The sequence below is a fragment of the Mytilus trossulus genome, chromosome 6 (assembly GCF_036588685.1).
Source record: "Mytilus trossulus isolate FHL-02 chromosome 6, PNRI_Mtr1.1.1.hap1, whole genome shotgun sequence".
In the NCBI taxonomy this organism is placed as follows: domain Eukaryota; kingdom Metazoa; phylum Mollusca; class Bivalvia; order Mytilida; family Mytilidae; genus Mytilus; species Mytilus trossulus.
The window spans coordinates 1,484,058-1,497,707 of record NC_086378.1 but is presented as its reverse complement, the minus strand read 5'-3'; the positions used below and the strand labels follow the sequence as shown (position 1 = coordinate 1,497,707).

Here is a 13,650-nt window from a genome sequence, read left to right as displayed (position 1 = left end):
AAAACATCAGTTTTAGAACATTAAAACTGAAAGTACGTGTACCTAATTAGATACACCAAGTATATTTAGGAGGACAATCCGCTAAAAAGAAATAGCAGCCTATCTGAAACTTTCATTTCACTTTTATATACGCAAAGAAAAAGAATTTATATAGTATATAATTAATATATACTAATTGCATACAGAAAAAATGAAAAAGAAATGAAAAAGTACATTAATGCTTTTCCCTTATCCCAAAGGGACAGTTTTTAATAGTTCAAAATTCATCGAATTAGTCTTTTTTTGCTTTTGTTTCCTGTTCTTAAAAATTACTGGCGACCACCTTTTTTTCGTTTTCAGTAATATCTTTCTGAAAATGTTATTACTGTGGCCTACCTTGTACTTTTCAGCATTGATCCAGCTGACGCTACATCTGTTTTAGATTCTGCTAATAACATGCTACAGCGATTGGCTGACACTGGTGGGTTGGCACACACCGTGATCACTGAGAGTCAATCATTAGCTTCTAGTTTAGCTGCATATGTCACAACAGGAACAGACCGTACGTATTCGGATACTCATTGTCAAAATAATGTTTTTAAAAACTGTTATCAAAGGTACCAGGATTATAATTGAGTACGTCAGACGCGCGTTTCGTCTACATAAGACTCATCAGTGACGCTCATAGCCTACATACAAATGAATATTATTCTGAAATTAATAATATAAAGCAAACTATGTAAGGACTCAAAACCTTCCAATAATATATACCTCTTTAAGCAGCCAACTTCGTTGAAAAATATACCTTGATCTCAAATATATTGTCCGTTATTTGTGCAACAGTTGCAATAGTGTTTTTATACTTTAAATGACTAACTTGACATCGATTTGTCAGTTGGTCAAAAGAAAAATCACAAAAATACTGAACTCCGAGAAATATTCAAAAAGGAAAAGAAGAACAATTGATTAAAGGACAACAGCAGAAATACTTGTATAATCTAGTGAAATATATTCAAATTTGGGATTTACTAGTGAGAACACTTTGTAAGATTCTATTTTGATGTTAAAAGTAAAATAATTTCCTCTGAAAAGCTTTTGCATAAACATATGTAAGCCAACAACCATTTAAGGGTAAAAATACAACATTAAGCTGAGGGCACCATTAAGTATGGTTATAAAATCAATATTTTTCAGAAACGAGAAGGCGAAAAAAGAGGACTACTACAGTGATCGTTACTCCGTTGCCAATTAATGATGTAAGTTTATATACAAACACTAATGTTAAGAATTTTTTTTTAAATATCGTATCTTATTTTTTTATTTCAATTATGACGCTTCTCATGTGTTGAAATAGTATTCATGGCAATGTATTCTGCGAGATGAATCATATACATATATGAAAATATAGAGACGGTCGATTTTAAAGCAATGGGCAATATGTATACCATAAAGAAAACTTTTAAAACACTTTGATGAGAGATTCCGGTGGGCAAATACATCATCCGTGTACGAAATCGAAGGTTATTCTTATTTAAGCAAAATGAATTTATTACTTTAACGCATACACATATTATAAAATTCAACCTTCTTGTTTTATAGGCAGCAATTCTATTAACAACGTATAGTGCCACATACTCACAACAGTCTGAAGACAGTATATCCACCAATTCTGCCACAGATTATCATCAAGCTTTAGACAATATTTTCATAGGATTGTGTGCCACGGTGGCATATGCTGAGGATCCCGTAGTTATATCATCAGAATTATCGACAATCAACATCGACAAACGAGTTACAGATAATACTGCATCTTTAGTCTATGATGTTACATGCAAGAACTGCACATCATTTATAACACATCCGGCTGAAGTGAGAATTATTAATCTTCTTTGTTTTGATAGATAAACTTTTGAAATTGTATGCTACCAATTTTGGTGTGCACGATACAGGTATCCTTGATCAATTTCGTTAATCATGGTCAATGTCATAATATTGTTATAAGCTGCAATGTAGAGTTATTTGGAAAACTAGGCAACAAAGACACACTGTATATTCGTTAAAACATGAATACACATACCATTTCATTTCCATAAAGAATCTGATGTTCAGTAGATGTCGTTTGTAAAAGTGGTTCATGAGAGTATCTCGTTTGTCGTTTTGTATATATATTAGACCGTTGGTTTTTCTGTTTGAATGGTTTTAAACTAGTAATTTTTTGGGGCCCTTTATAGCTTGCTGTTCGTTGTGAGCCAAGGCTCCGTGTTGAAGGCCGTACCTTGACCTATAATGTTTTACTTCGAAAATTATGATTGAATGGAGAGTTGTCTCATTGGCACTCATATCACATCTTTATATATCTAATTATAAATTATCAAACAGACGTACAACATGCATACTAGTAACTGATAACTGATAACTTAACAAATCTGACTATAATTTGATATGAAAATTCTATCTTATTTTTTATATAGGTGACATATGGGATATCAATTCAGAATAAATATGAAAGCTGGGATTGTTCACCGTACTTAAGTTGTTATGGAGCATGCTTTATCACTGCACAACTAACAAAGGATTTAGTAACACCAACGTCCCCTTCTGAAATGAGTTTAACCAATCGAGTGCGCCGTAGCGACATTATAATTCTAAAAGTTATAAATCCTGTTGAAAATTCTATATTGACTGTTGGTAATCTTGACACACCGATAACAATAACTATCAGAGTGGACGGGGATGTAAATACCACAGCTTATAGTTTGCAGGTATTCTAGTAGCTATAGCGTTTTGTTAACAGGAAGAAAATGTATGTATTGTATTAAAAACTTCACTATCTTTAATCTGTATATTTTGTTTTACATTTTCATATAATTTTTTGTCAGGAATTTGAATTGTCTTTAAGAATTTAATAATGAACCCGACTATGTATAATTTTCTACCGTATTTGGCACTTGTATTGACATAAATTATTTGCTTAATCGTATTTTATCTTCTTAAACCATTTATGGTTTTAGTTTGCTACCCCGATTTTGGTTTTTGTCTATGGATTTATGAGTTTTGAACAGCGGTATACTACTGTTTATAGTTATGCACTTTCAACAATTGTTTGTAAATTTTCGTATTACCAATATATGTAGGAATAGATCAGGATAGACATCTTACATAATATGTATTTTAGACATTTAAAGTAAAACTCATTTGCCGTTTTAGTGTTTATTTTGGAACCATGCCAGCTGGACGAACAGTACCTGTACAGCAAGTTCTCCACATATGATAGAATTAGTGACAGCCGTCACCTGTTCATGTGATACTATGGGCTATATTGCGTAAGAACTTTTCCACTTAACTAAACAAAGTCAACTAAAAGTATGAACAAGCCTATCAACCACCAGCATCACCTACAATTCTGATTTGCCATTTAATTAGTGACTTACCACTTTGAATTTTCCTCAGAGTTCAGCATTTCTATAGTGCCTCACGACAACGACAAACAATAACATAAAACAACAATTACTCTGTTGTTATGTAGGGATAATATTTGTTTAACTTGCAGTAGGAATAAAGTTAAATTTTGATACAGAAATGAGGATGTCAGTCTATAAGATACATAGCTACATATACCATTACAAATTATTTATTTTTAACTACATAATAATTTTATTCATCAAATATTGCTTGTTACATAAACCATCAAGATTCCAAGCTTCTCTTGATGTATCCTGTTACAATCCACTGACTACCCAGGGTATAATCATCAGCTGGTTACATTAATTTACATACGTTTTGTTTATAAAACTCTATATTAACCATATAAAAATTATTCATTGATTATGTTTCTTTTAATTGAAAGTAACATTGGACTTATTGTCTTATGTCCATTAATGTTGGTATCTACTCTCTTGGTGTATTCATTACAAATTTTACTATATAAGAAGTGTATTTCGACAATTAATGTATTTTCAGTGAAACTTGAGGCCAACATATTTTGAAAATGTAAACTCTTATATAAACGTTGACAATCTAATATGGGTGAATAAGACCAATAGTATTGCAAAACACAAACAAAAAATCAAAGCTATGCATAAGGGATTTACATTCCTGAATGTCTTAAACGTCTCCTTCAAAACGTTTCCCTGACTTTGAAATTGTTATGATAAAAAAATGGAATTCAACAACAAAGTACAGAAATCTCGACAAAGATATCAGGCTTACATTTTGTAAGCCAGACCCATTCAATTTATAAAAAGGATAATAAAAAAAAACATGTAAGTGTTGTGCTGATTACTTGGCTGGTAATACCTTCGGTGAGAAAAACTCGATCAGAAGTAGCATCAACCAGGTGGTTGTAAAGATTAATTAGTAAAAGATACCAGTCTTATGAAGCTGCTGTAATTTATTCCTATGGTTGAAAATGATTAGTATTTCGAATGTTTTAACGTTTCTTAAATGTATAGCCGACAATATCATTGCAAAGTCTAGATCTGTAGATGAGGAAATAGAATTGTATCGTTTTAATGGGTCCTAATGGTAACTTATGATATATGAATGGTTTGCATTTCTACTGGTATATTTAATCATTTTCTAGTAATAGATAATAAAGTTAATAAAATTAACGGTACCAATTTTCTTGCACCAGATGCGCATTTGGACAATACATGTCTCTTCAGTGATGCTCGTGGCCAAAATATTTGAAATCAAAAGCTTATATAAAAGATGAAGAGCTATAATCCAAAAGGTCAAAAAAGTATAGCCAAATCCGTTAAACGATTAAATTGCACTTTGTGCTTACTTTTACAGAGTATTTGAAGGACCACCCATAATTGAAACCATCATCTTAACCTCAACTGAAAGTTCAATGGAAACGGAGACGGTTCCTGTGCACGAAGGTAGGCAAACAAAATGATTGAGAATAAAAAATGTAAATGTAAAATAGCAATTTACAGAAAAAAAACAGAATTAAATGTAGAACTGGTGTTCTCAATATTTATAAAAAAATTATATGATGAATTACCCGTTTCAATTTTATTATATCTTTCAGAAACAACAGAAACAATTATTTCGATTCCCTCGTCAGCAGAAGCAGTTCAAGTGTCTTTCACCATTGATACAGACTATGCCATTATTGTTGATCACGTGCAATTTAGAAATGAAATCAAGCAAAAACTTGCTGACACCATGCACGTTATGGTTAAACGGATAACATATCTAAGCGTAGAATCAGGTACTCGTTACACTAGTTTGGCTACATTTTTTATCTCTGTAAATATTGTGTTCCAAATTTGGAATTTTCACGGACTTGTATTTTTTTTACAAAATACTGTACTCCGAGGGGAAACCCGGTTAACACTACTAATCATCATAAAAGGGGGTGATGATTTTACTTTGGCATATGTGGAACGTTAACCATAATATTTCTGCTTATTACATCACAGATTATGATAATAAATGATAAATAAATATATGTATGACGCGGAGTTAGGGTCATAAATATCGAATTTAATATATGCTCAGATCATTTTAGCATATGCTAAATTATAGTTCAGCATATGCTTAAATGATTTAAGCATATGTTAGATTCGATATTTATGACCCTAATCCCGCGTCATACATATGATTGTTCATACTGACGGAGTGACATCGAAGAATAAAGAATATACTTTTGAAATGTCAGTTTTATTAAAAATGTCATAATTTATAACAAAGATTGCAAAATTCTTACTTTACTAATCCTTGATTTGAAAGGAACAATATACATTTCCTGTTTTGATTTTAATTGGTTGCTAATATACCTTTAAATTTTATATCCTACAATAAACATTTAAAAAAAGAATATAGATTTGTAGAATAATTGCGCATGCGTAAGTGATTTATTCTTTTAAAATAGAAAAATAATTTATCACGATTGAAATCAGAACAGTTTTTAAACAAAGGGCATTGTTTAAGACATTATGGGGTAATCGCCTATTAGAATAAAATTTCATCGAAAAGCCGTTATTGATAATTTACAAGCGATAATATTATCAGTACCAAATATTTATAAAAATTTATGTCTTCGCGGATTCAAAGGGGAAATACTGGTATGATAATCCTACTTTCATGTGTTTATTTTCTTTTGTTCGAACTCAAGAAAATATCTAGCTTCAACCTCAAAACCCAAACTTCATTGTTTTTAAAAGATATTATATTATACCATGATGTCAATTAAAGTATACTAATTAAAGAATGACTTATCAAAGTTTCAAATCTTTGAATTTTTGAAATACTAAGGCTTAATTCTACCTCAGGCATAGATTACTTTAGCTGTATTTGGCAAAGCATTTAGGAATTTTGGTCCTCAATGCTCTTCAACTTCGTACTTTATTTGGCCTTTTTAACTTTTTTGGATTCTAACGTCACTGATGAGTCTTTTGTAGAAGAAACGCGCATCTGGCCGTATATACAAAATTTAGTCCTGGTATCTATGATGAGTTTGTTCATTAAAATGTCTATAATTATAAATAACCTGTTTACAAAACATTGAAGGCTTTTCTGCCTCAGTCATAGATAACATTAGACTGTATTTGACAAAACAGATAGGAATGTAGGTCCTTTATTATTGCAAGTAGTTATCAAAAGTACCAGGATTATAATTTAGTACGCCAGAAGCGCGTTTCGTCTACATAAGACTCATCAGTGAAGCTCATATCGAAAATGTTATAAAGCCAAAGAAGTACAAAGTTAAAGAGCATTGAGAATCCAAAATTCCAAAAAGTTGTGCCAAGTAAAAATAGACAAAATGCGAGATTATTTATTTCGATTTGAAGAAAACGAGAATACAAATCTGTCTGATTTTGGAATACGAGTTCCTTTTATTGCGATATATCTTAAGACTCATATTATCACATCATTCGTAATGATTGAAATCTTGCAAGTTTTTATGAATTAACAGTGATTAGTTGAATTGTAATAAAAAATGATTGTATAAATATCTCATGTACTGTTTTTTATGCAACATATGATATTATATAAATTTTCTCAAACATTGTTTAATATTGTTACAGGCGGGCGAGTAGGGGTTGAGTGTACTTTTATTTACGTATGATTGCTTATTGATAGTGTTCCGTTACTTTGTCTTGTTTTGAGTGTAGTTAGTTGACTCCAGCATAATCACATATAAAATGATGAATCCAGTGTAAAAGAATGACTTTTATTCTTGTCCAGTATGCATATAAGTATATATCTCAATAAATAACGCATGCAAATATCAGCAATAACATAGTATAACCATAAATTGGAATAGTAAGATGCTGGCCTTCCGAACCCCAGATTTGATTTATATATACAGATTTACAAGACTTTATCCTATCAATCATACAATAATGAGAGAATGAAATATACTTATTTCATTAAATTACGATATTAGAAAGTTGTTAACGTGGTGGGACATCGTATCTTTACATCTTTAATAATTGTATAATTTGCCAAAAACTGCTATTAGAAATTGTAAACATTGAACTGGTTCCGAATCTGGTCTAAATATGAAGCCACTTCCTGTTGAAGACCCGCTTAAGCGGGAATATTTATAAAAGCGATATTTGGTTCCTAGACGTCCTTATGTGAGCTTTTAGTTAAATTTTCCAAAAGATGTAAAAAGATAAATATAGGCTTGAAATGCTATCGCATAGCTTAAGGTAAAATAGTTGTATATCGAAATACATCCTGTACCTAAATAGCTTGCTTGACTTTAAGGGTTTGTTTGGTTTATTGTACTGCTCTGCTTGATAGCCAGATACGATATGCCAAAGTGCTAGTGCGACGCCGTATTTATACTTGACGGTGAAATACATCCGCGACTCACAGAACTGAAAATCTACTATAACTTTGAAATACTGAGGGAAAACTCTGGCTCATGTCCCAAAATGTCGTTATAAATACATAAAATCGCGAAAGTTTGGCTTTAATTCCAATAAATAAGTGACATAATAAATATGAACCTACCATACTCTTAGCCTTATCACCAACGTTACTATATGACGTCATTGAAATCACAAAATAGTTCCTTAACGGCGCTTCACAAAAACGTACTTAACGTAATTATATCTTATTATTAAATATCCGACACAATGAAAGGAAGGCCAGCAAGTAATTTAATCATATCTTAATAATACTTTTATGTATTATTATAACTTTATAAAGAAGTACCGTTACCCGGAAGTGACCATTCGTTGGAATGGCAACTTCCAATATACGTAAACAAGCACTCGCCACGATGGAATTTAAGGGAAAACTACCCAAAATATGTGTCAAATAACACTGAGACTGAATGAATAGGTAACGACAAACATGTTTTATAAACCCATTATCCCCTGAAAGTGTGAATAAAATGTAGACCCTTGAAAATCGTGATCCAAGTGCCTGTTCACTGACAGTTGAATTTTACCGCTATGTCAGCTTGATTAGTTGATAGACGTTATGTTAAATGTTATGTTATCTGATAAAATTGGTACTTATTATAAAAATATGCAAATTGATCTCCCCAAATTGAGATTGCCATAGTTGTCTTAGAGTATGAAATTCATCTAAAACCATTATTTTCAGGTTTTCAGATATTGATCCCAATAAAATTTAGAAATATAAAATGTGTTGTTTCTTTAAGATTATTATCAATACCCATTTATAACACCATTCTAATTATTTTTCAGGAAGTATTATTGTAACGTTTAAGGTTGAACATGGAAGCATATCAGAGACAACTCTACAGGTAGCCGTTGAAAAACTACTGGCTGCAATCATGTCTAACAGTTTGGCCATCACCAATCATCACGGTGGACCTCTTAAAATCATCAAAGCTTCCTTTACTTATGAAGTGGTAGATAAAGGTATGACTTGTCAATGAAGCACCTCTAATGATTATAAAAAACTTATACATTCAATTTAATTATATATATAAAATACACGTAACCTTTGCTATATATAGTGTTGAAACTTTAGGTTGACGGGGGCAACGTTCTGTGGTATGTATGCCAATTATACAACTCTCCATCCAAGGCACGATCTGTAAAAGAAAAAACATCAATATGGTAACATAGGTCAATATTTATGACCTTTGTTTAAACTTGCTTTCAAATACAATCTTGAAAATTTTCTCAATCAGAATTAATATGTTTGGCACATATTTATAAATGTTATTTGTGAAATAGAGAAGACGTTCATACGCATATTTTATCTCTAAAGTGTAGGACATTTTTAGTCTGTTTGAGCATAACAAATACTTTATTAATATTTTTGTTTTTAGACCCAGTTCCAGAGGAAGAAAATCCTTCAACTCTGTACATCATACTCGGTTGTGTTGGAGCATTACTGGTCATCGCTGTAGTCGTTATTGCTGTACTGCTTCACAAAATGAAGAAAGACCACACTGCGGTGTCCACTTCTCCACCACCGCCATATGGTCCCCAGATGCATGGTCAGTAGTTGACATGAGAATTTCTAGAGGCTTGTCTATCCTTTAACAATCATGTCCATATCGCTTTTTTATAAATGAATTTTATCGACAGTGCTATTAATTAAATATATCGCAATCAGGATCTTGTTTCGCATTAATAAACATCTGATTATTGATTAATTTGTCTTCATCTTTTATACTTTGTCTTTTTACACAGATAAAAAAATAGCGTTTTTATGCTGTTGCATGGAAATTATTCCAAAATTCAGTTTTTCAATAAAATGATAAAAAAAAAAAAAAAAAAACCATTTAAAGTATGTCGTATAAGATGATTGTGTACGTTATGTGTATATTTGAAATCCTTTGTGTAATACGCCAGCTGAAACAAAATGAAAAAGAAATACCGCAGTATATAGTTTGATACTCACTACAGTTGTTATCAATGTCTACAAAATATAAACTGTATTGTTAAAGTTGGAAAAATAATCATGTTGTTTGCGTTATGATACATATTTTCAAAGGTTACTCAAAGCTGCAAAGCTGTAAAAAGGTTGATGATTGCAAATGTACCTACGACTTATACATTAGAAAATTAGTTTGCTTTAATTACTGCTACTTTTAAAAATCCTGCGGAGATTGATATCGTATTTTGCGTGAAATGTAAAAAAAATAATATATTTTAATTTCATATGAGAAATCTATTAAAAAAGAAACTCTCGTTATTAGCTTCTCATTTAAATGGGGTTTTCTCTCATAACTTTGTTATCTTTCATTTATCATTTCTTATGTAAGCAGTTCAATTTTCTGAAATTTGAATCTACATCTATTCATGCGAGTAGTGTAAATAAATGCTTGAACCAAGGCTAAATAGCAAAGGCTAATCATAGGTAAATCATAAAAGCCTCGAGCACCACGGAACAGACACTAATTGTCAAAATGCGCATCTGATTCAATACAATTAGTCGTCTCGTAGAACGATTTACGTGTGCTATCATGATTTGTTGGACCACTACGGAACATCTGGTACACGAATGACGATGGATACTTTCATTTGCCATAGCCTCAATTCCGTCATCAGTCATTGCACAACCGAATACAAATTATCAGCGGATTTTTTTTAATTGCTGAAAACCATCTAAACCGAAACTGCTCGCCATTCCCGTCTATCTGAGTTCAGCAGCTTATTGTCCGGTTCAATAAGTTCAGTGTTTCGTCATCTCCGTAGTATTTGGTGAACTGTCTTTTTTGCCATAGTGTTGTCATTTTTCTGAATATATATCAACTATAACTCGTCAAGATCTTGGGCTGCGCGTTTGTGCTTAGGAAATGTCAGTTGTGTTCCTTATTTACTAGTGAAACGAAACGTGTTATGTCTGTATATTCGTGAATTAGTCATCAACAATGATAAGTCATCATATTGTAGATAATTAGAAATGACTACAGTGTTACCAATATATCACATAAATGTATATACTAAATCGCACAAGAAGAATCTGAGACATGAACACATCAAACGAAAAATTTAAAATTGTAGGTACACATTTCCTAATGTAGAAACTTATACATACATGGACTGATCATCATTTATTACGGGCAGGGGAAAAAAGGACACTTTTTTTTCAGAAGAGTTCATTAAGGGGAGATAATTTTGTTGTGTATAGAAAATGAAAGGGGATGGTGCATCTTTTTAGAAATAGAGTTTGGGCATTTTGACAAGAGGCACTGGTCGCAGAAAAATAGTTTCAATATTAGCCGTTTGCCGACAGCGCTGAAAAATAAGAGCAATAATAGTTTCGATTGAAATAAAGCTGTTTTAGTAATATTGCGAAAAATATGTGATATTGTCTTTTGGTTTATAAAGGTGTTGATGTTCCAAGGCCAGTTAGTAGTGGAAGCAAGAAATTTCTTGTCCAAGAACGAACCAATGCAAAGACAAAACCTAGTAATGATAATAAGCACGGATATGGTAAAATGTATGACACTGGTCATGGATCGGCAATGAAAGATGTTGATATTGTTGCCATAGAGAAAGGTGCGGGAATACAAGGAGGAGCGTATGGTCAACCTGGTGAAAAGTGGACGGAAATAGAGATTCGCCCGCACAGTAAACCAGGTACGATATTCGTAACAACTAGCATGAGATTCGTTAAATAAGATTGGTTTTGTAAGTTATTTAGTTTTCTTTATATTTATTATATGAATTCATATTTTGAGTTCTGTGCGCCATTAAATGATTGCGACATTGTAAAAAGTAACAAAATATCAATGACAATATGTATTTAACATTATGAATTTTGGAATTAATGCAATAACATGACCAAATTGTAAACAACAAAACAACTATATCCGCATCACTTCTAGGAGAGCAACAGGAACACCACTTAGCCTGTCCCACATATGATAACGTTGAAAAAGGAAACGGGATCACATAAACAACGACTAAACTCCAGAAAACATACCATGGCCTCTTATCGGTCTTCGACGCTCTAGGTTACCAACTGGCACCTACACATTAATGTTCCTAGTCTAGCAAAATGGACGCCACACTTAACACTAAAACCAATAAATTACCAAAATTTAAAAACACATAAGACTAACAAATACCATATACAAAAAATTGACGGGGTTAAACATATTTTAAGAGATCTCTGCTCTCCCCATCACCTCTAGTTAATGTTGAATAAACAAAACAAGATGACAATGGTTTACAAAAATCAACAAAGGCTTATATAAATAACTGACATTAGTTTTCTCGTTTGAATTGGTTTACATTGTCTAATCGAGGCCTTTTATGGCTGACTATGCGGTATGGGCTTTGCTCATTGTTAAAGGCCGTACGGTGACCTATAGTTGTTAATGTCTGTGTCATTTTGGTCTTTTGTGGATAGCTGTCTCATTGGCAATCATACCATATCTTCATTTTTATATGCCAGCTCCAGACTTCATTGAATTAATATATAGTAGTATACTGCTGTTCGCAATTCATAAGTCGATTGAAAAAACAAAACAAATCCGGGTTACAAACTAAAACTGAGGGAAACGCATCAAATGTAAGAGGAGAACTACGACACAACATAAACACAACATTTAAATGTAACATGGCTAGAAACGAACTATAATATCACAATGACCATTTTCCATATTAGGAATATGTCTTCATCGTATGGAAATCAAGCACAATTCCTCATGTTAGGCGTTCGGTATCATTCCATTATACATTACACAAAAATAACATAACATGTACCATGCAACCAGTTTTAAAATAAATTTGTGTATTTCCGATGCAAAGACCTAAGAGAAAATGAATATTTGATAAAAAAAAAAAAAAAGAAGAAAAGAATGCCACCTTTAATGACTTGATGACAATATCTTTAATATTTAGATCCCTTCTGAATAAGTCTAAAATTTTGTTTTCTTTTGAGATGAATGCAAAATCTTTTTGCTTTGTATAGAATGTATACCATGAAAGATGGAATGTGAAATACCTGAACTTATAAGAGTCTGCAAGTTGATTTATATTTACGAATGATGTTCTTGTGCTGATAATAATATTTAATAAATGTTCTGAATAAAAATTGATATCGAAATTCCTGATTTTTCAACTTTTCTGTAATACAGAAATTTGCTTCATTAAAATGATAGTTATATTTTAAAAATTATCATACATAAGGGTTTTTTTACAAAAAAAATCACGTGCAATGCAAGGAAAGGTCAAAATTAAAAGCAATTACACCATATCATAAAAGGCAGAAAAGTAGCACGTGAAAAAAATACCATTTAACAAGGAGAACACGAGCGATAATTTTGGTAAAAAAAAATGGTACCGTAGGAGGATATCTATATATAATAATCATGTTGTACTATTATGTTTTACATATCAGTTTATGGTTCTTTTTATAAATTTCAGGTTCGGCTACCTCAGTACCAGGTCCACCTAACTATTTACCTCCAATTACAGGCTGATAGGCATAATACCTGCTATGTATCGACGCTTTCAATCTCCGTAAGACAACATAAAAGCTACTATATTTTTTGTCTGTAAATGACTCCATATAATATTTAAAAAAATAAATATAATGTTGTATCAGAAAAGGACATTTTCTTTCCTGTTGACCACACAGTGTATTCGCGTGGCTTTTACCTCGTATACGTGTTCAGCTTAAACGGTAATCATTATCCAAATGTGTCAAATCTGCCTAGTTTGTTCTCTAATTTGTACGAGACAAACTTCATACAGGTTGACTTATCGA

General features: G+C 31.9%; 1 protein-coding gene across 1 annotated transcript in view; it reads left to right on the top strand.

Moving 5' to 3' along the window:
• The window catches only part of LOC134722256 (uncharacterized), a 42,943-nt gene extending 29,515 nt beyond the window's left edge, over nucleotides 1-13,428 (top strand). The window contains exons 30-40 of the mRNA XM_063585864.1: nucleotides 390-541; nucleotides 1,174-1,235; nucleotides 1,579-1,848; nucleotides 2,451-2,741; nucleotides 3,187-3,302; nucleotides 4,774-4,862; nucleotides 5,015-5,197; nucleotides 8,658-8,834; nucleotides 9,251-9,421; nucleotides 11,262-11,513; nucleotides 13,308-13,428. Of these exons, the coding sequence (XP_063441934.1) occupies nucleotides 390-541; nucleotides 1,174-1,235; nucleotides 1,579-1,848; nucleotides 2,451-2,741; nucleotides 3,187-3,302; nucleotides 4,774-4,862; nucleotides 5,015-5,197; nucleotides 8,658-8,834; nucleotides 9,251-9,421; nucleotides 11,262-11,513; nucleotides 13,308-13,363 (1,819 nt within the window). The 3' untranslated portion in view covers nucleotides 13,364-13,428. The remainder of the gene's footprint in view (nucleotides 1-389; nucleotides 542-1,173; nucleotides 1,236-1,578; nucleotides 1,849-2,450; nucleotides 2,742-3,186; nucleotides 3,303-4,773; nucleotides 4,863-5,014; nucleotides 5,198-8,657; nucleotides 8,835-9,250; nucleotides 9,422-11,261; nucleotides 11,514-13,307) is intronic.
• The last annotated feature ends 222 nt before the right edge of the window (nucleotides 13,429-13,650 follow it).